Source organism: Aspergillus welwitschiae (genome assembly GCF_003344945.1).
Source record: "Aspergillus welwitschiae strain CBS 139.54b unplaced genomic scaffold BDQ94scaffold_4, whole genome shotgun sequence".
Classification (NCBI taxonomy): Eukaryota; Fungi; Ascomycota; class Eurotiomycetes; order Eurotiales; family Aspergillaceae; genus Aspergillus; species Aspergillus welwitschiae.
The window spans coordinates 625,483-650,863 of NW_020798698.1; the positions used below are offsets into that span (position 1 = coordinate 625,483).

Genomic DNA, 25,381 nt, shown 5'->3' on the forward strand with positions numbered 1-25,381 from the left:
ACTGACTCAGTGCGGAGCGCAAGTGAAGTGACGCCATGCATTTGATTGGATATTAGGGAAGACAAGGCTGAGAAAGAAGCAGGGGCTTCAATGGAGGGGAAGAACAAGCCACCGCCGGGAGTAAGTCTGATTGGTTGGAGAGCAGTCGACAGCCAGTCACCCTCACATCAGCTGCTTCATCATGGCCCTCACTGTCTCCCGGAATGGTGTGGGACATGACTGGCCTGGTCCCGGACACTCAACAACTGCGAAATTGATTACAAGCTGGATACGCGTGCAGAGAAGGCTGCATATGAAAGAAAATATATATCGTACAATCTAACTATCTACAGATTATTGGAAATCCTACAACTTTTCGGCCTCTGCCATCAAGTCCTCAACCTTGAAGTTCTGCACGTCACCGCGAGTGAACGCCTGCAGAAGCTCGCCTTTCCGACCATTAGCCTGACCCCCAAAGTCATAGAACCGCTGAACACAGCTAACCAGCCAGGTGGCATCTGTAGCAGATACTCCGGAATCAGGCATCACCTGCCCATTCATCAGAACCAGACCCTTCTCATCCGCCAGATCCAGATAATGCGTGATCGTCGTATGCGGCTGCGCATACGAGCCATGCAGCTGATACGAAGCCAACGCTGTGAAGATAATCGTGGAAGTGTGATCGTTGGCCGAGGCAGCGGAAGAAGCGGTCGGGGACGCTGGAGGATGGAAACCCCATTGGAGGAAATGGATGTCCGCGCCGCCCTTGGCGGCTTCTGCGTTCTCCTCCGCAGTCTGCGCCTCACTCTGCGTACGGGGTAGGGGAAGAACGAATTGCGGGTTCTTGCGTGCGGCGGAGACGATGCGCTGGTATGTTTCTACCGGAATTGCGGCGCAGACCGAATGAGAGTTATTGGCGAAACGAAGACGCCAGATGGCCTCGATTTCCTTTGGCGGAAGGCTGCGCACTTTCTCGACGTCGATGAACGAGTCAAGAGGTCTGATTCCAGTCGATGTGGCGGAGGAGGCGGCGCGAGCCTGGGGAGTAGGTGGAGGAGGAGGGGGTGAAGGGCCGGTCTTGGACGGGGAGGGCGAGGACTTGGGCGGCTCCGGAGTAAGAGGAGTTGTTGCTTTGTGACGGTACTCTTCAATCTTCTCCTTGTAGGCTTCCTTCAGAGAATCGATGTCTCCGTGCCCCTCCCTATTGTGAGACAAGTGAGTGAGTCGGTCATGACTACTGTCGCGGTCGACTTACGCTTGGGCTTTCTGCTTGAGTTTCGAGCGGTACCTGTCCAGCACTTGGTTGGGATCGTGGTGTGTGGCGAGGAAGCGGACATCGTGCACTTGGGCCCAGCGCCTTTGCTGGGGGCACAGGGAGGATGCCCGAGTCCTCAACAGGGACTTGAATGCAGAAGATCTGAAATACGCCATCTTAAGACTGCTGCTCTGAAGGAGCAAAGAAAGAAGGTTAATACTTGGGAAGAAGTCCGGCCGGTTGAGCTGATCGGGACTAGCGTTGATTACATAACATATGCATAAATGCTGCCGTCTCACGGCATAAGCAGAAGATGCTTCAAACCATAGCTAGAAATTGCACTGTACCAACGTGAAGGTGAACACTAGAATATGACGCTGTATCAATAAAAGATGCTGGAAGAATGTCGGCTAGGGGAATGGGTACAGCGTAGCAGTTTCCCATATGTATCCACATATGGGAGATCAAGCTCCTTGCAAGTTTCCTGCCCAGAACCTTCAAGGGTGCTGAGCTGTAGAACCAAATCAAAGATAAAGTCTGTAATGTAATAGCTTGTATTATGTGGTACTAATATATATATGAGAGAACTACTGTATCTAATCAGCGTCTGAGCTCATACGTATATATCATTCGAACAAGGCACTAGATATGAAGGTGCCTATAGCCTCCTCAACACTACAATTTCTGCATTTCCTGGGTCGTGCATTAGGTGCAACTGACAGACTGATGTGCTCTCTGGTCCATAGGAGAAAAGTTAAGCTGATTCATCTCAGTAGTGTCGCTCTAGACGAACTAGACTATAGCGATCGTCCGGTAACCACTCATGACGGGATATATGGGCCCGCAGTGTCTCTACGGACCGGGTGTGACTCATTGCTTGGAGTTACAGATTGATTCTGCTGCCTACAGCTATCCGACACTTAAGAGTTATACATTAAGCCGGTTCTCAGTTCTTCTCGAATGGCAATCCGTAACATCCGCACTACAGCGAAAGCAGGGCGTCCTTCGTCTGAAACGATCGATAGATAGCCTGGCCATTTAGGTTCGTCCTGCAAAAATGCTCTAGCGCCATTCCAGTTTCCTGGGGAAAGCTGTTTGTCCTACTATCTATTCTTAGCTGCAGTAGTGGGGTACTCAGGGAGCTCTAGACATCCTTGGCTGCTCTTCGGCTTACTATAGAACCATTTCCTTTAGTATTGCGCCCAGTCGATGCTTGAGTATAAGTGACTAGAGACAAATTCGAACTAGTGATAAGGCCGAGCTAGTATAACCGTCAGTATCTCGCAGATTATCTATACTCCATCTAATAGTGATATCAGCTGAAAAGATGCAGAATTGGAAAGCCCAAGTTGAAACAACTGGAGCATATGGACAGACAAGTAATTGCTCCTGCTAGGTCTACTCTAATTTTGAAGACAGAGGTCAGGTAGCTTGCTCAACGTAGTTCCGATATTTTACTACCAGATAACCTATTTCTACTTAATCTATGTTGATCATGATGGTGGTAAGAATGATTCTAGCTTCAACTACAGGAACATAACTGATTGCGGAAACGAAGCTCGGCAACTTATTTACTGCGTATTTTAGTCCGTGCGATCCTTTTTCGGCTTTCAAGGGTTGATTGGGGAGTCAAAGAGGCTGGTGATACTTCCTAATTCCATTCTTTGTAATTGTTTTCAGCTCGCATGTATTCATATGCGCTCAACAATACATGAGGACTGAGTTTTGTGGGAGTGCACACAACTCAGGAACTCCACCCACAGTAGCCGGTGCCCTTCCCCGGGTCCATATCGGAGGCCTCTTATTAGCCGTCGGGGAAGTACGGCACGTGACTACAGAAATGTCCCCTCCTCTGTCCTGATCCTAGTATGTTAGAAGGTACTGAACCGGGTTAATTGTGTGAAGTTGGAGAACGGTATTCTCTAGCTGTTGTATTGTCACCTCCAATGCTATCCAGTAACTCATCACGAGCATAGTTACCTACCTCCCGTATTGTAGTGAGTCATTATTCACGGAGATTACTTATCGGACGAGGCGATAATGACTTCCCCTATCGATGCGGGGAGATCCACAGTCTCTGATTGGCTTAATTCCAATAATGTTACGTAAGGCACTAGCTCCGACTCCGGATGAGTCAACGACCTGCATCGACCGCCTGAATGAGCCATCGCGAAAACTGATCTTCCCAGCGATCTTTTTTCTTTCCCAAGTCTCCTCTTTCATCCTTCTTTGCTGCCCAACAACCTCTCTCCTCGCCGCTCTATCCGATATCCCCCTCCAAACCCCTTCACATAATCACAATGGCCTCTGAAAAGCCCCGTGTCTGTCTGGCCTACTCCGGTATGTTCTCGCCCGCCCCGACCCCGCATATTGCGGTCTTGATAAGGCTCGGTGCACTAACTTGACAATTCCCACTTCAGGCGGTCTTGACACCAGCTGCATTCTGCGCTGGCTCATCGGTACATTTTTCTCCCCATTTCCGGTCGAATTCCGATCGGCTCGACTAACAATTGCTCACAGAGGAGGGTTACGATGTCGTCTGCTTCCTCGGCAATGTCGGCCAGGAGGAGGACTGGGCCGCTGTCGAGGCCAAGGCTCTCAAGATCGGTGCGAAGAAGATGATCATCGAGGACTTGCGCCGTGAATTCATCACTGAGCTTTGCTTCCCCGCCATCCGTAAGACTGCTAGTCCGGCTACGTGCCCCGATCAGTCCGCTAATCTCTCATCCCAGAGTGCAATGCCATCTACGAGGGCCGCTACCTTCTCGGTACGTCATGACGCTCTGCTAACACGCCCGGACACCAATTGACCTCCTCTAGGTACCAGCTTGGCTCGCCCTGTGATTGCCCGCGCTCAGATGCGCGCTGCTCAGCGTGAAGGCTGCCAGTTCGTCTCCCACGGTGCCACCGGCAAGGGTAACGACCAGGTCCGTTTCGAACTTGCCTTCTACGCCATCCAGCCCTCCATCAAGGTCATTGCCCCCTGGCGTGACCCTAAGTTCTTCAAGCGTTTCGCTGGTCGCAACGATCTGCTTGACTACGCCGCCCAGACCGGCATCCCTGTTACTTCCACCAAGGTGAGTGGGGTCTATACAGATTGCGCGAACATAGGCTAATACAATATGATATAGGCCAAGCCCTGGTCCATGGGTTCGTCAAATTGCTCTTCCGCGCGTAATTTTTCTAAAGCATACTAACTATTGGTATAGACGCCAACTCTGCCCACTGCAGTTACGAGGCCGGTAAGTGAACCGTTGGCAGTAGTTTACCCTATCGTCTTACTGACAAGCCAATAGGTGTCCTGGAGGACCCCAACCACACTCCCCCCGCTGACATGTGGACCATGACCGCCGACCCTATGACCGCTCCCAACGAGCCCACCGACCTCACCATCCACTTCGAGCAGGGTGTTCCCACCAAGCTTGTCACTCCCGAGAAGGAGTACACCGACCCCGTTGAGCTTTTCTACACCCTCAACAAGATCGGTTTCACCCACGGTGTTGGCCGTATCGACATTGTCGAGAACCGTTTCATTGGCCTGAAGAGCCGTGGCTGCTACGACTGTACGTGTTTTGCACTCCACACTGCACGCCCAGCTAGGTCTTTGCTAACATGTTGCAGCTCCCGCCATGACCATCCTCCGCGATGCCCACCTTGACCTCGAGGGTCTGGTCCTGGACGGCCAGGTCCGCGCTCTGCGTGACCAGTTCGTCACCCACAACTGGTCTATCCAGCTTTACAATGGATAGTACGTGCTTCGCCAATCTTATTCTATACGACAGGTGTTCTAACCCATCCACAGCTACTTCAGCCCCGAGCGTGAGTTCATCGAGAACAGTCTCAAGTTCTCCCAGCGCGTAAGTGCCCGTAAACCCGAATTTAGCTGGCCCGCATCATCTAACTAAGCTTAACAGCGCGTCAACGGTGAGGTCCGTCTCCGCTGCTACAAGGGCCACGTCTACATCCTCGGTCGCTCCTCCAGCACCGAGAAGCTCTACTCCGAGCAGGAGGCCTCCATGGACTCCCTGGACGACTTCGAGCCCACCGACACCACCGGTTTCGTTGCCATCCAGACTATCCGGTACGTCCTACCCCAGTCTCTTTTTATCCGGCTCGAGTGGAAGCATAAGCTAATATTTTCCGTCCTACAGTCTGAAGAAGTACGGTCTCCAGAAGGCCGAGGAGGGCGAGTCCCTCAGCCGTGCATGAATTATGAATGAGCGTTATTGAGTCATGGGTGTACGGGGAAACAAAAAGTAAATAGATCACACAAATAATACCAATGGAATATTCAAGGCACTTAATCCCTTTAAGCAACACTTTCCATTACGTGTAACCTATCTTCTAGGCCAGGTGCGCAGCCAATTCCTCGGAAAGTCAATCGACAGTACTGAAATGAACCAAAACCGTCTAATAATAGTAGTAGGGTTGGTTCCCAATACACCCGAACAAAGCATTATCCACAACCCCGATTATCCAGCCCACTTATCTAGTTCCTAGGACGACGACGCCGACGACAACCACAGCCCGTCCCACATCTCTCGATACAAGACATCCCATTCCTAATTCCTTGATCTGTTGTCCGAGCAAACCTTGCCACGCCTGCTGACGCAGGTACCCCTAGTGTGACGATACCTCATGATCGAAACCTAACAAATCAGCGGCCCCTATTTTCATCCAACTGACGATCCTCCTAGTGGAGCAGCCGTCAAAAGACTTTCGGCTGACAGGTTGCTGGTTCCCAATGGGTGGGACGCGGAATGCCACGCCGACGGGGGCAGCATTCCGGCCCATGGGGGGCGCGACAGCAATTGTTGCCCACGGATACATGAAACGAAGGATCCCTTCATTCTTGAAAAAAATGTTACCGTGGGAGGTCGATAGTGGGAAAAAAAAAAAAAAGCGTTGGATCAGAGAAAGTTTAGGCTGTTGCCATGAGCCACGGACAGCCCTCGACGAACAGACAAGTTCACTTTAGGGGGGTGAAGGTTGGAATGCATCGTCACCCCAGGGGATGGGCGATTATCAGTGGGCTGTGTGCATACCTTGGGGGAAGTTTGTTGCTAGTGCTGGGGAGATGATAGTGGCGCTGAAGGGGGGTATAAAGATGGTGGGTTTTTCGAGGATGAGATGTCTGTTTTCTGCTTCTTCAATCATTAACCTTCTATACTTTGTCCTTCGAGGAGGTACTTGATCCTATATCTCTCTGTGTGGATATATATACCAGACAGGAGTGAAATTCTTTACCAACTATTGAGCAGCCAGTAAAAAGACGAAAAATGAAATCTGCCCTCCTCGCCTACGGCCTCCTGGCCTCAGCCAGCACGGTCACAGCCCACATCCAAATGTCCAACCCCTACCCGATCCGCAGTCCTCTCGACCCCAACGGCGACGAATCCAAGAAAGACTACTCATACACAAACCCCCTCGACTCCGACGGCAGCGACTACCCCTGCAAAGGCTACGCCAACGACCCCTTCCGCTCCGTAGCGAGCTACAGCCCTGGAGGCACCTACGAGCTGGACCTGCAAGGCAGCGCGACCCACGACGGCGGCTCATGCCAGATCTCGCTGTCGTACGACACAGGGAAATCCTTCCAGGTGATTCACTCCATGTTGGGCGGGTGTCCGCTGACGGAATCGTACAAGTTCACGATTCCTTCGGATGCACCGACGGGCGATGCGCTGCTCACTTGGACGTGGTTCAATAAGGTCGGAAATCGGGAGATGTATATGAACTGCGCGCAGGTTACGATTGGAGATGGTAGTAAGAAGAGGGATCTGGAGGAGATGCGGAAGCGAGATGCGTTTAGTTCGCTGCCGCCCATCTTCATTGCTAATGTTAATGGGCCTGGGCAGTGCACCACTATCGAGAACTATGATGTGAACTTCCCCCTGCCGGGACCGTCCGTGGAGGGGAGTATCAATGGTACTGATGCTGGGTTTACTTGCACCGGGGATGCGCCTTTCTTGCATGCCAGTGGTAGTGGCTCGAGCTCGAGCTCGAGCTCTGGCTCTGGCGCCAGCTCTGTCAAGGCTGCCCCTGTGTCTACTTCCAAGCCGACTGTGTCTCGGCCAACTGTGTCAACCTCCAAGGTTGCTGCTCATGTTGCCAGCACACCCGCAGCGTCATCATCTGCTAAGGTGGTTGCTTCGTCGTTCGGAACTGAGGCAGCGCGTGTCGCGACCGTTGCTACGGCTGCTGCGCACTCTAATAATGATGCTAGTGTTGCTGGTGCTGCTGCTGATGATGAGAGTGCCCGGTACGTGCCTGGCAAGCCCTGCGTCGATGGAGCCATTATCTGCGGTCCTGGTGGTACTAGCTGGTCGATGTGCAGCAATGGACGTCCTGTCCATATGGGATCTGTTGCGGCCGGGATGTACTGCTCTCATGGAGCGATGCAACGGTTGCGCTAAGGGATTGGGTGTATATGGGTGTTTTGGCAGAGTTATTGCATCGTTTGTATGATGAAGGGTTCGGTTTCTTCCTTCGTTGTCTTTCTTGGATGATGTGTGTTGATAACCGGACGGATGTGTTTACTTTCAGCGGCTCATTTGTTCTCTATGTATCTTAGTTGTCTCATTTTTGAGTAGCCTATGTAGTGTTACGTTTGAATCAATTAAATGACCTTGGATGATATACCAGGCCTTCGGCGAATGAACGATAGATAGGCTGTCGAAGTAAAGGTAGATGCAGTGATTGAAGTATGTTGTGCGATGCATCGGTTGAATAGGCGTCAACTGCCCGACTGAACTAGAAACATACTTGTCCTGTAAGGTGCTAGTCGGCATGGGGCCTAGCTGGTTGCGGGATGATCGCCATCGGTGATCAATGCCCTTGTTCAGAGGCGAGAGAAAAGTATCGGTGCCCTCGTACGTGTAAGTACTAGCGAAATGATCGATTTGCAGCCGAATCTAGGACGTGGTATTCGTAGTCATGATAAAGAATCTACACGATCAATGTATAGCCTTGAATTTATCGTCAATTCTAAGTTCTATCCCGCCGTCTATGTACCAATGTAGCAGGTATCAAAATAAGAAATAACATAGATATAAATGTCCCGGGATCCAGTAGCATAGAGCATGTCACGTCACAGGTAGAATATATGCACAGACCGAGAAACAGTAATTAACTTTTAGTTGTAGATCGTTTTGGGAACACTCGCGGACCAATTTAAGCCTGAGCAACCACGGCTTCCAGAGCCTGCTCCAGAATCTTGAGGCCGGACTTGATCTGCTCCTCGGTGATGGTCAAGGGAGGAACAAAGCGGATGCAGCCCTCACCTGCCGTGATGATCAGCATGCCGCGCTCCCGGGCAGCACCAACCAAATCACCGGCCTTGGAGACGAACTCCGGGGAGAGCTGGAGACCACGGATCAATCCGCGTCCGCGAATCTCCGAGATGACGTTGGGGAACTTCTTCTGGAGATCCTTGAATCCAGACACCAGCAGGTCTCCCTTGGTCTCAACAGACTTCTGCAGCTCGGGGTCCGCCAAACGGTTGACAATGTGGTGGGCGACACGGCACACCAGGGGGTTTCCACCATAGGTGGTACCGTGGTCACCGGGCTTGATGTGTTTGGCCACGGACTTCTCGGAGACAATAGTCGCACCGATAGGGATACCGTTACCCAGGGCCTTGGCAGAAGTCAGGATGTCGGGGTGAGCTGCCTCGCCAGAAGCAGGCGCCAGAGACGGGTGGGCGTGAGCCCAGAAGGAGCCGGTGCGGGAGAGACCGCACTGGATCTCGTCGAAAATCAAAACGGCGCCAACCTCGTCACAGCGCTTGCGCAGAGCAACCAGGAATTCAGGGGTAGCCACATTGATACCTCCCTCACCCTGGATGGGTTCGACGATCACACCACAAGTCTTCTCAGTGACGAGACTCTCGAGCTGAGCCACATCGTTGTAGTTGCCGTACTTGAAGCCAGGCAGCATGGGGGAGAAGGGAGTCTGGTACTTAGGGTTCGGGGTCGCAGAAAGAGCACCCATGGTGCGGCCGTGGAAGGAGTTGTGGAAGGAGACGACTTCGTGCTTTGCGCCGGAGGGGTCGAGCGAACGACCGACCTTGCGAGCAAACTTGATGGCGGCCTCGTTGGCTTCGGTTCCGGAGTTGCAGATGAATACCTGAGAGGCATCGCGCATGGCACCGGACTTCTGAGTAACGTCAATCAAGAGCTTGCTCAGAGCTCCAGTCCACGCATTGTAGTAGAGGTTCGAGGCGTGGACAAGCACCTCGGCTTGTTCAGCGATGATCTGGGCCACCTCGGGGTCACAGTGTCCCAGAGAGTTGACCGCGATACCAGCTGTCAAGTCGAGGTATTTCCGGTTCTCCATATCCCACAGGTAACATCCCTGGCCCTTGACCATGACCGGCGCCGGCCGCACGTAGGTCGGCAACATGTAGGGAGATTGATCATTGACGAAAGCGACCGATACGGAGTCAGCAGCAGGATCGGGGTTCGGGACAGAAGCCTTGTTCTGAGACTTCACATGTTGCGACATGGAGAAGAATCGCTGCTGAGGCAGTGAGTCAATGCTGGGGACGAGCCGACGGGCGACGGGCAACCGCCGGGCGGCGAGACGTGCGAACGCCATCGGATTGCAAGGAATTGGGGGTTGGGAGATGGGAACAGGGATGGAGGAGGGAGAGGTTGGAGGCAGGCGACACCAGCGAAGGGACCTGTATATCAAGAGAAGATCAGGTAGCTGGAATTGACGTTGGGAGCAGAAAGTTGTAAACCCAAGAGTTGACTTTCTGCTGTATCTCATGCGGCATCGGCGCTGCCGGATCAGGTGACTGGCCGCCATGTGACTCACGCTCCGCTTTTAATAGATTGATAAGAGTAGCATAGCGGGTCTATGCTTTACACATTGAAAAGAAATGTCTTACATCCAGGCTTTGCCTTGAACACCAGACAAAAGTAGACGACAGTTGTACCCCATTACTGTTAGACATGGGAGATTACACCTCAAACTTACCCCCAAGTCGCTCCAATTGCTCCGCCTTCCAGGCACTTTCCCATCATATGAGTATAATATTAAGCACCCCCACGGAATGTAAGCACCGATTCACGAATCCTGATCTCTGGCACCTAGGCAAGACTTCGTTCCATCTTCAACACGAACTTCAACATGAGGCATGGTCCGGTAGGGCTACTTTTGGTGAAAGTACCCAAGCATTAGGGGCTTTTCTGATGGGTAATTTATTTCTTCCATAGAAAGTATTGGCTGGATTAGACAAACTGTTTGTTCTCAGAATGAAAGCCGGAGGCTCTGGTAACTTTCTGTGAGTGTCAGTCATAGCAATGATTTCTGAATCACCCACGGCTTCAGCGTGGGATACACTTCGGACGCAAAGCATAATCATAGTGACTTGCGCGCGGTATAACACTGCTAATAGTTCACTCGGCCGGAAGTTGTCCGCGGTCACGTGCCAATAGCGTTGGCAACGCAGCGCTCCGAAAATGGAATAAGCAAGCCTGCAACTGTGTCTCGCAACTGTATCACTGGCTTCCAGAGGTCCATCACTTGCCGACAGAACAGCCGTGATATGTTCGACAGTTGGACGTTAAGTGCTGAGTAATGCATGGACAAGAATTGGAAGAGTCAGGTAAGTGGTCAACTAACGATTGCAGGAGTCATGTGGAAGGCGCCAGGAAGGCAGGCGGTGGGGCGGCGCAATATGACGCGGCATCACATGTCAGAGCGATCGAATTAGGTTGAGGCGGAAAAGAGGTTAGAAGGTGAGAGAGCAGCTGTTGGTACGATGGAGTAATTAGGCGCCGGGCAGGATTGGATTCAGTAGTTTCCACGACTGGATGGTGAGACGAGTCATGATTCATGGGCTACGAACGTGAAAACCCACGGCCGACATCCGAGTCGCGCGCATGTGACGCCTGCCAGCAGAAATCAGAGTCCTCTTCGCAAGTTCCGGACATCGTAAGATTGACCTTTGATGGAAGGAGAGGGAAAGCACATGTGGATGCGAGACAGTATGACAATGTTGTAAAAGCCTGGTAGTCAGTAAGTATGGATACTGTAGGTAGACAAACCCAATGATGATGGGGAGAGTTGAAGCCATTCATTTGGTTAGTAACTGCCAGTCAGCGCGGGGGGAAGAATTTCCCAGCGCGGGAGTGTGATTGCACGTGAAAGTGCCCCAACCTCAGCAGAAAGCAAGCAATCAATTATCATCGCAACCAGACACTTCCGACAAGGGATCTTCGTCCCTCCTCCCACGCCCATTGCGAAACGATCTTACTCCTCAATTCTTGCCCTCCCCTTACTCCCACTAGAGCCAATTTCAGGCTCCATCCATTGCCCTCTTTCCTTTTTCGGGCCTCCGGGCAGCCATGGACTACCGCTCCAACGGCAGGTCGGTCCCGAAAACCTCCCTCTCTGAGCGCCCAGACGCCGTCTCAGCGCCCACTGGCCCTCATACTTCAGCGCTATCTACTGCCTCACCCTCAACCGACTCCTCATCTGACTCGGCCCCTCCCACTGCCTATCCCCCTTTTCATCATGTTCCTCCCCCCATGATGGACGTCGATCATTCTACCGTAGCGGAAGACCGTTCACGTCGAGCCACCAGTGTACTATCCATGGATGATATCGAAGCCGCCCAAGCCCTGGAGGGCCTTCGCACTGGTATGTCTTTTTTTTCCTCCCTTTGCCCTTGGCCTGTCCAGGACGAGTTTAACAGTCGATGGTATCAGACTACGGTCAATCGCCGCGAACGTCGCAGATGAACCGCCCCGAATCCAAGCAGCAACCAGAGCCGCTACTGTCCCTTCTCACCTCCACCCATCCTCTCATCTCATCCGCTATAAACGGCTCGGTGTCTGCCTATGCAAATTCCAAATCCTATTCCCCTCGTTTCAAATCCAGCGCCGAATTCCTCGAGCGCAACATTGGCTCTCCCGTCGCCAACACGGTTGGCACCGTGGGCCGGAAGACTGGCGTGGAAAGTGGCCTTCGGTGGGCGTTACAGCGTCGGGTATCCTCGTCAGCCCAGTCTAGTCGTTCTAAACGCCGGAAGGTTGGCAGCGAGCAACAGTCTACGGAGGTCGACGTAGAGAAGGGCCCAGATCTGGCGATGAGGCTGTCGCCGGGAGAGGGTCCTCCACCCTACGATGATCAGAGGTCTCCCAATTATGACGAGATCAGTCGAGACAGTCCGTCGCGGCAGACTCCGTCCACATGGCAGAGTCGACTGATGATCTCGACATCCGGCCTGGGCGTGGCGATGAGTGAGGAATCGCTCCGAAGCCTGCAGTATTGTCTGACTTGGCTGCGCTGGGCGAATGGACGGCTGGACAAAGCGATTGAGGCCCTCAAGGCCGCCCTGAAAGAATGGGACAGCTCAAGGCAGCAGAATGGGGATTCTACTGCAGAGCAGGACGCTTCCAGCACCACTGTCCTCTCGAATCGCATCCAGGCCGTCAAGGCGGATGTGCTGGCGACGCTGAAACGCGTGGTGGGCATTGTCTCGAAATATGCCGGGGGAGCGCTCCCGGAGAATGCACGGAACTTGGTGCGTCGGCATCTTACCTCACTGCCGCATCGGTTCCAGATCGCGTCGAACTCCAACCCGCCGCCAGATTCCATGGCGGCGGCATCGGACGCCACCGTCAGCGCCCATCGCATCCTCGTCTTGGCCCAGGAGGGCTTGGATATGATGTCGCAGGTCAGTGGCGTAGTCAACGACACCCTGGTCAGCGCTGAGCATTGGTGTGAAAAATTGGGTCGGAAGCGCTCAGAGGGCAAGGCGCCGATCGAGGCTCCGCCCCGAGAGCACGATGAGCCGTGCCCGGCGGATATCAAAGTTCCAGTTCAGGAGCCATCCCCTCGAGATGTCTCCATGACAGGAATGGAGAAGGTTTAGTGATGCTATCAGCGCTCGGCACCGTACGATGCAGGCCACTGCTCCCGTGCTTCTGAACCAGTCTGATGAATGACATAGTTCTTCCCTTATTACACGAGGTCTGATTACCTCCCTTCTTTACTTCTTTGTTTCTTTGTGTTATTCTTATTGGTCACTGTATCGCATTTAGTTCTGCTGTTTGCAGCTTCCTTGACCACTCCTTGATATCACTGTTTTTCTTTTCTCCTGCGGCGGATGAATGGCGTTTCTCTTGTTTGACTGGCTGGGCGGTTGGGTTGGAACTGGATACCTGGATTGTTTGTTATATCCAACCTGGTGCATCTCTCTTTCCTGTGATACCACCCCTTTTCTATGAACCTACACAGTACAATGATGGCTCCAGTGATGAAAAGTTCATGACTTGAATCTGCTTTATTCCTCTCATGCACCGACTTGAATTGGAGCTCTCCCGATGCCCTTGGTTGGATGTAATGATCCGGGAATCGGCCGACTCCCAGTGTGAGCGTTTGTGCTAATGAATATTTGATTCTGAGTATGCGTAAATATCTACCTTGTCGAAAAGTCAATATCGTAGTTTTCCTCTGGTAGATATCGATGTAGTTTTGTACAAAGTACCAGGTTGCATCGGCATCGGAAAGAATGCCGAGCGGGAGGATCCACCAACCAGCTTTTTATCTCCGATAAACACCATCATTTCACATCCCTCGACTACTTACTATTTCTTCTACACTACCCACCACCACCAATCCACTACACCACACTATCACAATGCGCTAATCCTTCAACATCATCCGCAGTATTCGCCATGTCACTGCCCACTTCCACCTCCCCCAATGGCCCCGCTCCCCAAGACCCAGGCGCATCAGGCGCCGCCAATATGGAGGAGAAACCATCACCACCACTCGAATCCGCACCACAACAACCAGACCGCGCCGCAGAACCCACCCTCCACCCCGCCTCCCACAAACTCACCCAATTCTACACCATCTCCTACCTAATCTTCTTCGCCATCTTCGGCACTCTCGCCCGGCTGGGCCTCCAAGCCCTAACCTTTTACCCCGGCGCCCCCGTAGTCACCGGCGTCCTATGGGCCAACGTCGGCGGCTCCCTCCTAATGGGCTTTTTCCAAGAAGACCGGAACCTGTTTCGCGAAGAATGGGGCACCCCCAATAATAACAATGTCGACCCCTCTGAGCGCGCAAAACAACATAAAACCATCAAGAAGACCATCCCACTGTATATCGGCCTCACGACGGGTTTCTGCGGCTGCTTTACGTCTTTCTCGTCGTTCATTCGGGATGTTTTCCTGGCGCTTACGAATGATTTGTCGAATCCGTCACAAGAGAATATTGTTTCGAGGAATGGGGGGTATAGCTTCATGGCTCTGGTCGCTGTTATTCTTATGACGGTTTCGCTGAGTTTATGTGCTTTGTTGTTTGGAACGCATCTTGCTGCTGCGTTGGATAGTATCACTCCTACTGTTCCGTTTCGGTTCACGAGACGGGTTCTGGATCCGCTGATGGCGGTGCTGGGATGGGGGTGTTGGCTTGGGGCGGTGTTTCTTGCGATTTGGCCGCCGGATCGCAATGATGGTGGGATGGAGGTGTGGCGTGGTCGTGCGGTGTTTGCGATTGTGTTTGCGCCGTTGGGGTGTTTCCTTCGGTTCTATGTCAGCTTGTTGCTGAATGCGAGAGTGCCGAGTTTCCCGCTGGGGACTTTTGCGGTGAATATCTTCGGGACGGTCGTGTTGGCTATGTGTTACGATTTGCAGCATGTAGGGAGCATTGGAGGGGGTGTGTTGACGGGGTGTCAGGTCTTGCAGGGGGTTATGGATGGGTTTTGTGGGTCGGCGACAACGATTAGTACTTGGGTGGCGGAGTTGAATGCGCTTGGGGCTGCTGGGGGGAGGAAGAGATGGGCGGCGTATGTTTATGGGACTGTGAGTGTGGGTGTTGCGTTGGGGTTTGTGGTGGTTATTGTTGGTTCGTTGGGGTGGACGAGGGGGTTTGATGGGCCGGTTTGTGGGTGATGAGAATGTGTGGGTGTAGATTGTAGTGTATATAGTATAAATATAATGTAGTATAGTATAGATGATATATGTGTAATGTATAGTAACTATGTCTTTGGTTTCATTACTCATTGAGTCATCTCGGTGTAGCGCTACTTCTCGCCTTATCCTGCGAACACTTGCTGGCTGGTTGTCTCTCACAGACGCATGGAAGTGACCAGACCAGATAGTAGGTCAACTGTTGGAGGCCGTTGTAGACGTGAGACTTGTCCACACCTTCCGGAATATGGTACAGGCAGATCCCCTTCAGGGCCTGCGAAGTGCCCTATCCAGTTCCGGCACATGTACTCCAGCTGCGCTTGACTCTGCAGTGGCCTTACCACTGCGACATTGCTATCGCGGGATTCGCTGCTCAATCAGCTATAGTCATAGTCAGTTGAACCTATATCGTCATCACTTCACATCCATCTCATCACCCTCTCGGCCCCCCGACACAGAAGCAGGTCCCTTATCCTTCACCTGCCCCTGCTGCTGCCCCTGCTGCTCCCCCGTCGGAAAACTGAGGTACTTCCAATCCTCGATCTCCTCGATAATACACTTCAAGCGATCCCGAATACTCTCCACGGCATACGTCCCCAAAATCAACCTCAACGGCGGATACGAGCAATGACCCAACTGCCAAACCAAATGCGCCGCCTTAACCGCACTTGCCGGCTGCTTATCCCCCAACCACATGAGCATGCGCTTCGCATGCGCCGCCGGCGACGTAGGCGTATTATACGGCTCGCTCGGCGGCTTGACCAAGAAATGGCCATAAAGCGGTAACGGTGACCCCAGCGCCAAATTGTTGGCACTATCCTGCTCTTCCTCCGCGCCATACCCACCACCACCGCCAAAGATACTCTCCTCAACACCACCCACCAAATCCCCCACATCATCGCGTCTCATATGCCCCGGTTCCACCAGCGTCGTCTTAATATTAAACTGATCCACCTCATAGAGCATACTCTCCATCAACCCCTCAACCGCATACTTACTCGCACAGTACGGTCCCAATCCCGGCACTCCCAGGGCCCCCGACGTCGAACTGAAAATCAAGTACCGCCCGGCCCCGCGCTCCCGAAAATGCGGCAACGACAACTGAATCATATTCAATGTGCCTGTGAAATTCGTCTCGAACTGGTCCCGGATATCGTATTCGTCTTGGTCCTCGCACGCCCCGATTACTCCGTACCCGGAACAATTTGCGATGATGTCGATGCGCCCGAAGCGCGCGATCGTGGCGTCGATGACGCGTTGGACGGTGGGGCGGGCGCGCACGTCGCAGAGTAGTCCGAGACACTTATTGGGGTGTTCTTGTTCGAGCTTGGACATGGCTGCGGGGCTGGTTTCGAAGGTGCGGCCAACGGCGCTGACGAGGTCATTCCGCGATAGAGCCGTTTTGACGAGCGAGCGGCCCATATGGCCTGTTGCGCCGAAGATGAGCCATACTAGGGGCTTTGGGGGGTTGGAGGGGCCCGGTGGGTCGGTGGTCGAGGGGAGTTGAAGCTTGGGTTCGCGGGTCGATGTGGTTGCGGATGCGGTTGGGGAGACGGCCGATCCGGGGTTCTTGGTGTGGTTATGGGGGGAGGTGTAGAAGTCCATGTTGTAGTATTGGGTGGGGGAGAGAAGGGTTATGTCCCGCGCCACTTGGGCTGTGCGATTGGGGCGTGTGCCCGAGTATGGTGAGGGGATGTAGGAGTGACTGAGTGTATCGGGATTCGAGTTGAGGTGAAGCTGTCGGGGGATTCTAAAGACTCCCGAACTACTCCGCTCCGTACTTACTCCGCACCGCTATGTCTGGGGAAGGTCACGTGGGAGGTCACCCGTGCGTCTTTTATCACTAAGAATTACTATACGGGTCTACTATAGAGATGTACGCAGTGTAACAATCTAACGGTCAATTTTCACTATAGCGTTATTGAGATCATGATTTGGTAGTGGCTGCGCAGCTTCTTATTTCTGGTCGGCTGCATGTCTGGGACTCCGACGCAGGCGCTTCGTGGGCGGTTCAGCATCCCGGTCAGCACCAACAATGGCCCAATTTTCATCGTCCTCCGGGGACGAAACACGCTCTGTGGGCTTCTGAGTCTTGTCGGACTGTTGCTGTTGCTTCCGAGGATAGTACAAGGAAATGGTGAATAACTCGAGGTTCTTTGTGGTATCATCCTCGTCTTTGGCGGATTCCTCCGACGCCTGTCTCTCTGCAGCTTCCTTGGAAGCATTATTCGACGCGGCATCATGAGATTTGGAAAATATCCGGGAGAAAAGAGATGCTTGCCCGCCAGTCTCGACCGAATCCTTTGCTTGCTTATCATCTGTGGGCTCCTGTTCCTCGTCTTCTTCCGCATCGCTAAACTCCCACATCTCTTGGATCTCCTTTCTCACCAATGCGGTTCCCCACAGAGAGATCAGGACCCCAGGTACAAGGTACAGGAGCGCAGGCTGGGGATGGTCAAACACCTGCATTACGATCAGAGTCGCAAGCATACCCATGACATATCCAATGAGACTGGCGGTGAAATAAGGCTTGGGGAAAGATCGGGCGTTGTGGTAGGGAGGGTCCAGCTGCGGCTTGCTTGGTACCACTGAACGGGTCCAAAACCGTTCTCCCCATCCTCCCAGCGCGGACTGATATACAGGCTTGACTATTTCTGAGTCCTTGCCCTCTGCTCGCGCCTTTTGCTGGCCCTTGCGCTTGTAGTAGAGATAAAGATCGAACCGGAGTGCCAGGCCTACCATCATACCGGGAATGATGATGTCACCCAGTCCCAGCATAGCAAGAGAGATAGTATCAGGTGCCTCCCCAGGCGCTGCAGGGCGCGGAAACAGGAGCTTGATTGGGACGTCTAAGGTCTTTGCAACCGTCACCATCAGTGGGGTGAAATAGACAAAATAGATGTCATAGAAGAACAAAGATCCCAGGATCAGCGATCCGGTGATGAAAGTAGACGGCGACATAAATTGCAGGGTGCCATAGCAGAAACTGAATCCCAGGAAGTTGGTCAACCACCATGGTTTGGACACAAAAGTGAAGTAACCAATTGTAGGGAATGATACAGCTATGCTGATAATGTCCAAGATACTAAGCCAGCATTCAGTGCGGAGAACACGATGTATATGGATTCTAAGCTTAGCGCGCCAATATACTATTTCACGGCAAGTCCAGAGTGCTGCACGAGCAGTATGCGGCAATGGGATTGACCCCCAGAACCCAGGAAGGGGAGAGTTCCGGATTCCCACCTCCGAAGACTCCGATCTAGAGACACCTTCGGAAGCGCTTTCAAAAACACGTTGGGTGGATCTCCGCTTCCAAATCTTGCCAGAGCTGCTGTACTCGCGGGGGAAGACGAATGACCGCGCGACAGCAAAAGAGTCTTTCAGGAAGGCGATAGCAAAGAGCATACCCATCTGGGAGAAATAGTAGCCAAGAATCTTATTCAGCAGATCAGCGCCCATGTGCTTAATGACCAGATACAAGCCCCCGAGGGTTAAACCAGCTGTTAGTGGAAACATCAATGCATCACTTGGTGCAAGACCCTCCATTTTCTGAATACCACCAGCTTCCTCTTCTGACTCGTCTCCATCTTCCTCCGATTTCTCAGGTTTCGCGGCCGAAGACGGTCTTGACAGGGATGCATGGGCGCCGATGTAGATGGGAAAGAGCGCAGAGACAAGCAGATGTCCGTAGGTTGGTAACAAAGGTTTGATCTGTGTAAATTGGTAGATTGCCTGGCCCAGGAGCTCGGCAATGGGGCTGACCTCGTCCATTGCTGCGAAGATCTCAAGTTTTGTTGCTAGCGTTGGAAGCAAGAATGGTGTGAAGATGATGATGCAACAATGGATTAGTCCATGGCTCGGTTTCGCAGACTTCGAGGATAATATAGTTTCTTGTGATGGATGAGGTCACTGGAGGGTTATTCGGGGTGAATCCGTCAAGAAGACGGATGTTGCAGCTGTCCCAGTTAGTAGTGTTGGTGTGTTTGGCGATCTGTTGTTGATGGTGCCTGGTGCCAGTGACGTGAGCGGGTATCTGCACGTGATGATACGGACAGTCACGTGTCATGGTATAGAGAAGACAATTATCTATGGAGTACTCAACTCTCGACTGACTATTATGAATCTCAATAACGCGCGTGCAGCGGCAGTCCTACCTTAAGGGGTCGGATGTGCGTTGCCCCTGCTATTTCATTGAGCGCTGGCACGGAGGACTAAAACGCTGCGGCAGACCGGTCATGTTGGCTGGACCGATCCATATTCAAATGTATCATGTAGGGGACGCACATCACTGGCATCAGTGGACCGGACCAGAACATTGTTAACGTTCAATAGTTGTCCCCTCATCCCCGCAACTATCCAGACTGATCCTGCGTCAACCTAGATAAGGCATACTTGCGGCTTGCGCCCGACGCTACGATGGTCCGAGCGGTAAACAGAAGATGGTTTCCGACTATATATAAAGTACATCTCACACATGTAATTGACTGTCGAGTCAGTACTACGATGAACATAACTAGTATTACTTCCGGGCAGCGGGCTACTTAGATACCATAATTGCATCCGAGGGGCTAGTGGGACAAGCATTACTATTTTGTAGTAGTATTAATATCTCATTGAGCATGTCTGGTATCCTTTCCTGTGCCCCGCTTCCAGTGGTAAAGTAGTACTACTCGTATATCCTAAACCGGCCCACGAAGTCGATTCTATTCGAGAGAGCTCGATACAAGCTACTATGCCCTATTATGCTATCCGGCCGGGCCAGGTCCGGTCGAAGCCGATAGATTTGAACATGTAAAGTACGCTTTCAAAGAGAGGCGGTACCTAGAAAAGGCGAATCAGTGGACTGCATCCGTCTGCGAGCGTCGCCTTCCCAAGAACTGGGGTCATTAATTGTGACCCAAAAACTGGTTTTTCGACCATGTCCACGCTGCCTGTCCATTGAATCGAAGTGTTCGATGTCTCACCATGCAGACGAACTCTCTCCCTCCCTCGTCGACGAAGCCAATTACTGGAAAAGCCGCAGCTGCATCGCTGTCATAGACGCATATGCGACATGCAGAAACCATTCGCCGTTTTGGTCAAATTCCCTCGAGTCAGCCGAACAGCCCATCCCTCGCCGGCTCGTTCCCCCAATCTAGTCGTACTGCTTGCGAATTTATCTCACCGCAAGGGTAGACGTTCTGGCGGGGTGGCGCTGTTGATGGATACAAATACACCTACCTCCTCTCCTCATAACTTCGTTCAGCAACCTTACAAGTTCCATTTGCGTGTCTCGCCCGAAGCATAATCCATTTATTTTAAATCTCAACCTCCTTGTCTGGCATTGTTAGTCCAGAAACATGGCTCCTTTGCAGAAAGTGGTCGTGGTATACGGTGCCACTGGTGAGTCAGGTTTGCAGCGTCGTTTGCCGTGTATACATATCTAACACACTATCCCAGGTGTCCAGGGAAGGTCCATCTCCCTCTCTCTCCTCAAGAGCCAGCAGAACTTCGTCGTCCGGGCGCTTACACGGAACCCTCAGTCGGAAAAGGCCAAGGAATTGGCTCGCCTAGGAGCTGAGGTGGTCAAGGCTGATGGATTCAACGACAACGACATGCAGAATGCCCTGTCCGGTGCCTGGGGATTCTGGCTTAACACCCACCACCATGACCCAGTAAGTGGCCTTCTTGATTACGAGGGCACCAACTCCTCATTCCATGAATCACACGCTGATCGCCAACATCCAGGCGGTAACGCAACCCGGTGGGCCGACTGACGAGGATCTCGGCAACCGCCTCATCGAGATTGCAGCCAAGGCAGGCGTGAAGGTCTTCATTTACAGTACCTGCGAGTCTCCTGCGATATTTACCAAAGGCGTCGCACCCGTTCCGGGCATGGATGGTATGTTCATCATGATTTCTTCGTGTCCGCGTCTAACTTTCCTCTTTATAGCCAAACACCGATGTGAGTTGTATGCCCGAACATTCAAGGAGTTCGACGCCGTCATTGGCGCCTTCCCCGGGTGGTACTTCGAGAACTATGTCACTCCCGAGTACGCGCAGGCCTTCGGTGGCTTCCCCATGTTCCCCGACAACGAGGGCTACCTGACCTGGCACGCTCCCTTGGTAGGCGGCGAAGGCAAGGTCCAAACGGTCTCCATCGAGGACGATTTTGGTGAGATGGTGCACGGAATGTTCCTGAACCCACTCAAGTGGAAGAACAAGACCATTCAGTGCGTGAGTGATGCGTTCACGTATGAGGATATGGTGAAGACCTTCACTGAGGGTAGGTTTCTGATTTAGCTTTCTCTGGGAGTTGCTAACTGGGTGTCGCAGTTACGGGAAAGAAATCTCGCTACATTCCCATGGCCTCAGCGGATGACTTCCCAACCCATGGGAACTCTGTCCTCGTTGAGTTGCAGGATGTCTTCAAGTACACCCAGAACAACAATGGCTGGTTCTTCGGTAACCCCGACGACTTCGCAACCTGCCAGTCACTCAAGGACGAGGCCCGCCGGGATAAGGGTCTTGAGCCGGAGCCGGTCATCTCCATGGCTAAGTACTTTATCAAGCACTATGGACCCAACTAGACCAGAAGAACCGCGGAGAAGATGCAGCGACTGTCTCCACCTGCTAAGGAGACGTTTATGTGTAACATGAAAACTAGCGGATACCTTACCAAACCATTCTTTCCATTCTTTCTCGGTGCACAGTTCTAGACATAATTACGAACGAGCATAGACTATGGGAAAACTGCATCGTAGTACACACACTCGTTTTCCCTGAACAGTGGGTAGGAAACGGAGCGGAAAGCCTAGAAGCTCAGGAAATGGCGCACTCGCATCCCACGCTCAGTCTGCTGAGTTGGCCAGGACAAGTACTCCAAAAGCCAAATCTGCGCAGTGCGTAAGTAATCCTGCGTCCGACGCCGACAATTGGACAGGAACATTCCGGATGCATGACTTGCAGGAAGGGGGTAAAACCATGGCAAGACTGCAGTGCCTAGACTCGCACACAATAGTCGACTACGATACTGTGTAGTAGCATAACTAGGTTTAGGCGGTGTGACTTTTGTTCTGTTTGTCGGGGTGACAGCGGTGACTGAGGGCAAAATTTCGGGCGGAGATGAATTATTATCACAATTCATTCTTGCGCTTCACACTCATTCCTCCTGCGGAAGGCATTTGACAATCATTGCAAGATTGCATCATTCAGTCGCTCCTTTGCATTGTCTGATAATCTTTGAGGATTACTTCAAGAGGCTTATATCGGGCCCCTGCAGCTTCAAGGGCTCCCAATTCCTTGTCCTCTACCCCCACCACCATTGTCCGCGGGGTTCTGTCATAGTCATTCACAAAATCGGAATCGCAAATCAACATGGTGCATGCCACGCCAGTCCCGAGCAGTGGCTTCCAAGCCTTGATCCTCTGTGGTCCTGGCGAGAGTCTGAACACTATCTCCTCCAACCCCGAAGAAAATCCAAAATGCTTAATCCCTATCGCTGTATGTATTGCCGAATTCTCCGCGCAGACCCAAGAGCAAGCAGTCACTAATACCAATGGATACACAGCTTAGGCCTATGGTATACTACCCGCTGGATTGGTGCAAGCGCGCAGGAATAAATGGTGAGAAACTGCAATGCGCCCCCCTGGGGCCGTTGGGTCTTGCGGTCCTTGCTTGGGAGAAAGACTAACGGCTCAGATATCGTCCTGATCACACCTCCCTCCGCTCTGGCTCCCCTCAAGGCCGCTCTACAACAAAACCCCTACCTCACGTCACTCTCTTCGCCCTCCCCCACGATAATCGCCCCGAAGGACCTCAAGATGACGACAGGAACCGCGGAACTACTACGCCTACCAGAAGTACAAGCTTGCATCCAATCCAATTTCTTGCTCCTGAGTTGCGATCTGCTATGCGATATCCCTGGCGAGCATTTGCTTGAGGCATGGCTCGCCTCACAGAGTGAATTGGGCCCCGCTGCTCAAGGAGGTCTGTCTGTGTTCTATCCCGCAAAAGGCATTCAAGACGAGATCAAGAAAGAGCCTACAGATTTTGTGGCAATAACTTCTCTCGACCAGGATGAGGTCCCTTCTGTCTCGCGTCACGAGCTCTCAAAGCTGGTTCTGTCAATGCCCATGGATACCTTGAAAGAGCAGATAGAGAATGATAAGGGACTCCTACTCCGTCACACCCTGGTGGAGAAGCATGCCTCGGTCAAGATGCTGACCAGCTACCGCGATGCGCACTTGTACATTCTGCCTAAGTGGGTTCGATCGCTTGCACAGCACCAGGAGCGCTTCGAGTCCGTAAGTGAAGACTTGATCGGCTACTGGGCGAAAGCGGGGTGGCAGCGTGGACTGAGCGCCAAGCTCGGCATTGATGAGATCCTGGGCGGACAGAAGGAGGCTCAAGATGATCATGGAAGCAACGACGGCGACTCTTTGGAGGAGGAAATCGATCTTCGCAGCATGACCACCACCCACGCTCAGGGTTCCGAGGCCCGCAGCACGAAATCTAGTCAATCCTCAGTGGAGGTGCCGCCCATCCTCGCATACACGACCAAGCCGTCCAAGCAACTCATTCGGCGCGTGGACAGTGCCGCCCTGGTGTTGGCCATGTCCCTGCGTCTTGCCAAGCTCGAGTCAGTTGAAGAGGTCGGCCGTGCTGCTGCCTCACCATTTAGCCATGCCGCGAAGATTGCTACTCCGGAGGCAGTCGCGTCGAAATCTATTGTCACGAAGGGCGATTGCTTGCTGGGATCTAATGTGACGGTGAGCATCGTGAACTTTATTGATTATGTATTTCAACGCTAACATTTTGAAAAAGGTCGAGGAAAAGTGTGTCATCAAGGAGTCTTGTATTTCTGCCAACGCCAAGATCTGCAGCGGCGCGCGCCTTACGAGGTAGGCATCCCATGCTCCTGCCTTATCTACACCCTAATCTCTAACATGAACCAGGTGTGTGATCATGGACAACGCAGTCATCGGACCGAAGTGTGTCCTTACAGGATGTATCGGTAAGTCTTCTACAATGCACACAATTTCAGGTCATGAAGTAAACTTATTGACAATTTTACAGTCGGAAGATACAGTCAGGTCGGAAAAGAGTCCGTACTCAAGGTGCGTTTGAAATCTGCTAAGCCATGTAGATAAACGGCTTGCTAACTACTTTTATAGGACTGTGAAATCCAAGATGGCGTCGTGGTTGAGGAAGAAACCGATGCTAAGAATGAGCAGTTCATGAGCTTCGAAGGACTCGACGACGACGATGAGGATGGTATGGATATTGATGGCGATGGTGATAGCGGTGATGATGCGGGGTTCTAGATTAGATGGACTGTATTCTCAATAAGTAAATACTTATCAGCATAGTATATATGATCCCACTGCATTATTGTGTTCAATCAAAGAGACAGAGCTTCGACGCGGGCTGGTCTGCAGGTGGATGTATGCATGTTCATGGTTCGACCTATACACTAACTACTCGAAGAGGTGATTCGGATTGACGGAATGATATCCAGATAGATATAAATGGATGATGTAATCCGGCAAAGTAAATAACATGCATTCGCAGTACTGGTCTGGATGCTTAACCCCAGATACTACATGTAGTCTTTGACTTGCCTTCCATGACACTTCTATTAGACTCTTGATTGAGCTTTCCCAATGGTAAACAGACATACAGACTTATTACAGGTATCAAGATATACGATATCGCTATCATGGCTGCAGCACTACCACTACCACCACCTACCTACAACTAATGTTGGGAGAACTCCCAACGGACCATGGGACTCAAAAAGAACAGCAGAACATCTGTGCACCCCTGCATAAGAGACAAACAAAATAGCAAACCAAACAACAAGAAGGGCCGGTAGCTCAGGGGTAGAGCGTGGGACTGCAGATCTTAAGGTCACGCGTTCAAATCGCGTTCGGCCCTTCCTTTTTCTTTTTTCTCTTTCGATATCTATCCAATTCACATTGGACTATGACAAGCTGGAACATAAGGATTTGATCCAAGGACATCTTCTATATATATTTTGTTCTTGTTGTTTTTCTTTTCTTTTTTCTGTCCATTCTCTGAATTGTGTTCTGGGTTGCTGGTACCGGAGCGGTACCACTAGTAGTGTTGGTAGTGCATAGCGGACTTATATATCCGAGCGGAGCTTTTCCGCAAGTCGAATGTTTCAACTTTAATCATTCAACTATACTTCCAATCAATCTATCACAGGGTT

The 25,381-nt window shown here is 52.1% G+C and overlaps 11 protein-coding genes and 1 non-coding gene across 12 annotated transcripts; 7 read left to right on the top strand and 5 right to left on the bottom strand.

Annotated features, from left to right (window-relative positions):
* Nucleotides 1–206: 206 nt before the first annotated feature.
* Nucleotides 207–1,563, bottom strand: BDQ94DRAFT_136540 (ATP11 family protein). The gene is made up of 2 exons (XM_026764880.1): nt 1,235–1,563; nt 207–1,180 (listed from the first exon to the last, which is right to left on the bottom strand). Exons 1-2 carry the CDS (start codon nt 1,408–1,410, stop codon nt 346–348), a joined length of 1,011 nt encoding a protein of 336 aa, XP_026630519.1. The 5' UTR covers nt 1,411–1,563; the 3' UTR covers nt 207–345.
* Nucleotides 1,564–3,423: 1,860 nt separating this feature from the next.
* BDQ94DRAFT_136544 (argininosuccinate synthase) lies at nt 3,424–5,551 on the top strand. Its single transcript, XM_026764881.1, has 12 exons — nt 3,424–3,574; nt 3,655–3,693; nt 3,755–3,910; nt 3,967–4,002; nt 4,055–4,311; nt 4,366–4,384; nt 4,444–4,476; nt 4,531–4,797; nt 4,856–4,982; nt 5,037–5,091; nt 5,149–5,315; nt 5,386–5,551. The coding sequence occupies exons 1-12, from the start codon at nt 3,535–3,537 to the stop codon at nt 5,441–5,443; spliced, it is 1,254 nt and encodes a 417-aa protein (XP_026630520.1). The 5' UTR covers nt 3,424–3,534; the 3' UTR covers nt 5,444–5,551.
* A 962-nt stretch (nt 5,552–6,513) lies between these two features.
* On the top strand, nt 6,514–7,650 carry BDQ94DRAFT_166692 (uncharacterized protein; the record flags this gene model as incomplete). The annotated part of the gene is made up of 1 exon (XM_026770606.1): nt 6,514–7,650. One exon carries the CDS (start codon nt 6,514–6,516, stop codon nt 7,648–7,650), a length of 1,137 nt encoding a protein of 378 aa, XP_026630521.1.
* A 496-nt stretch (nt 7,651–8,146) lies between these two features.
* BDQ94DRAFT_136545 (acetylornithine transaminase) lies at nt 8,147–9,955 on the bottom strand. Its single transcript, XM_026764882.1, has one exon. It carries the CDS (start codon nt 9,830–9,832, stop codon nt 8,408–8,410), a length of 1,425 nt encoding a protein of 474 aa, XP_026630522.1. The 5' UTR covers nt 9,833–9,955; the 3' UTR covers nt 8,147–8,407.
* Nucleotides 9,956–10,500: 545 nt separating this feature from the next.
* Nucleotides 10,501–11,117, bottom strand: BDQ94DRAFT_136550 (uncharacterized protein). Its single transcript, XM_026764883.1, has 2 exons — nt 10,654–11,117; nt 10,501–10,523 (listed from the first exon to the last, which is right to left on the bottom strand). Exon 1 carries the CDS (start codon nt 11,077–11,079, stop codon nt 10,876–10,878), a length of 204 nt encoding a protein of 67 aa, XP_026630523.1. The 5' UTR covers nt 11,080–11,117; the 3' UTR covers nt 10,501–10,523; nt 10,654–10,875.
* Nucleotides 11,118–11,452: 335 nt separating this feature from the next.
* Nucleotides 11,453–13,664, top strand: BDQ94DRAFT_136551 (putative clock controled protein (Ccg-8)). Its single transcript, XM_026764884.1, has 2 exons — nt 11,453–11,884; nt 11,953–13,664. Exons 1-2 carry the CDS (start codon nt 11,590–11,592, stop codon nt 13,119–13,121), a joined length of 1,464 nt encoding a protein of 487 aa, XP_026630524.1. The 5' UTR covers nt 11,453–11,589; the 3' UTR covers nt 13,122–13,664.
* Nucleotides 13,665–13,794: 130 nt separating this feature from the next.
* BDQ94DRAFT_90563 (FluC/FEX family fluoride channel) lies at nt 13,795–15,243 on the top strand. The gene has a single exon (XM_026776815.1). The coding sequence runs from the start codon at nt 13,927–13,929 to the stop codon at nt 15,148–15,150; it is 1,224 nt and encodes a 407-aa protein (XP_026630525.1). The 5' UTR covers nt 13,795–13,926; the 3' UTR covers nt 15,151–15,243.
* Nucleotides 15,244–15,421: 178 nt separating this feature from the next.
* Nucleotides 15,422–17,046, bottom strand: BDQ94DRAFT_90571 (SDR family oxidoreductase). The gene has a single exon (XM_026776816.1). It carries the CDS (start codon nt 16,771–16,773, stop codon nt 15,583–15,585), a length of 1,191 nt encoding a protein of 396 aa, XP_026630526.1. The 5' UTR covers nt 16,774–17,046; the 3' UTR covers nt 15,422–15,582.
* Nucleotides 17,047–17,060: 14 nt separating this feature from the next.
* BDQ94DRAFT_136557 (aspartic endopeptidase) lies at nt 17,061–19,155 on the bottom strand. The gene has a single exon (XM_026764885.1). It carries the CDS (start codon nt 18,937–18,939, stop codon nt 17,125–17,127), a length of 1,815 nt encoding a protein of 604 aa, XP_026630527.1. The 5' UTR covers nt 18,940–19,155; the 3' UTR covers nt 17,061–17,124.
* Nucleotides 19,156–19,990: 835 nt separating this feature from the next.
* On the top strand, nt 19,991–21,737 carry BDQ94DRAFT_182820 (NmrA/HSCARG family protein; the record flags this gene model as incomplete). Its single annotated transcript, XM_026774250.1, has 5 exons — nt 19,991–20,550; nt 20,608–20,822; nt 20,896–21,049; nt 21,101–21,433; nt 21,484–21,737. The coding sequence occupies exons 1-5, from the start codon at nt 20,508–20,510 to the stop codon at nt 21,735–21,737; spliced, it is 999 nt and encodes a 332-aa protein (XP_026630528.1). The 5' UTR covers nt 19,991–20,507.
* Nucleotides 21,738–22,324: 587 nt separating this feature from the next.
* On the top strand, nt 22,325–24,591 carry BDQ94DRAFT_136561 (translation initiation factor eIF-2B gamma subunit family protein). The gene is made up of 7 exons (XM_026764886.1): nt 22,325–22,650; nt 22,718–22,772; nt 22,849–23,918; nt 23,974–24,050; nt 24,105–24,163; nt 24,226–24,266; nt 24,324–24,591. Exons 1-7 carry the CDS (start codon nt 22,525–22,527, stop codon nt 24,471–24,473), a joined length of 1,578 nt encoding a protein of 525 aa, XP_026630529.1. The 5' UTR covers nt 22,325–22,524; the 3' UTR covers nt 24,474–24,591.
* A 423-nt stretch (nt 24,592–25,014) lies between these two features.
* BDQ94DRAFT_t33 lies at nt 25,015–25,086 on the top strand. The gene has a single exon. It is a non-coding gene; the product is annotated as a tRNA-Cys (tRNA).
* The last annotated feature ends 295 nt before the right edge of the window (nt 25,087–25,381 follow it).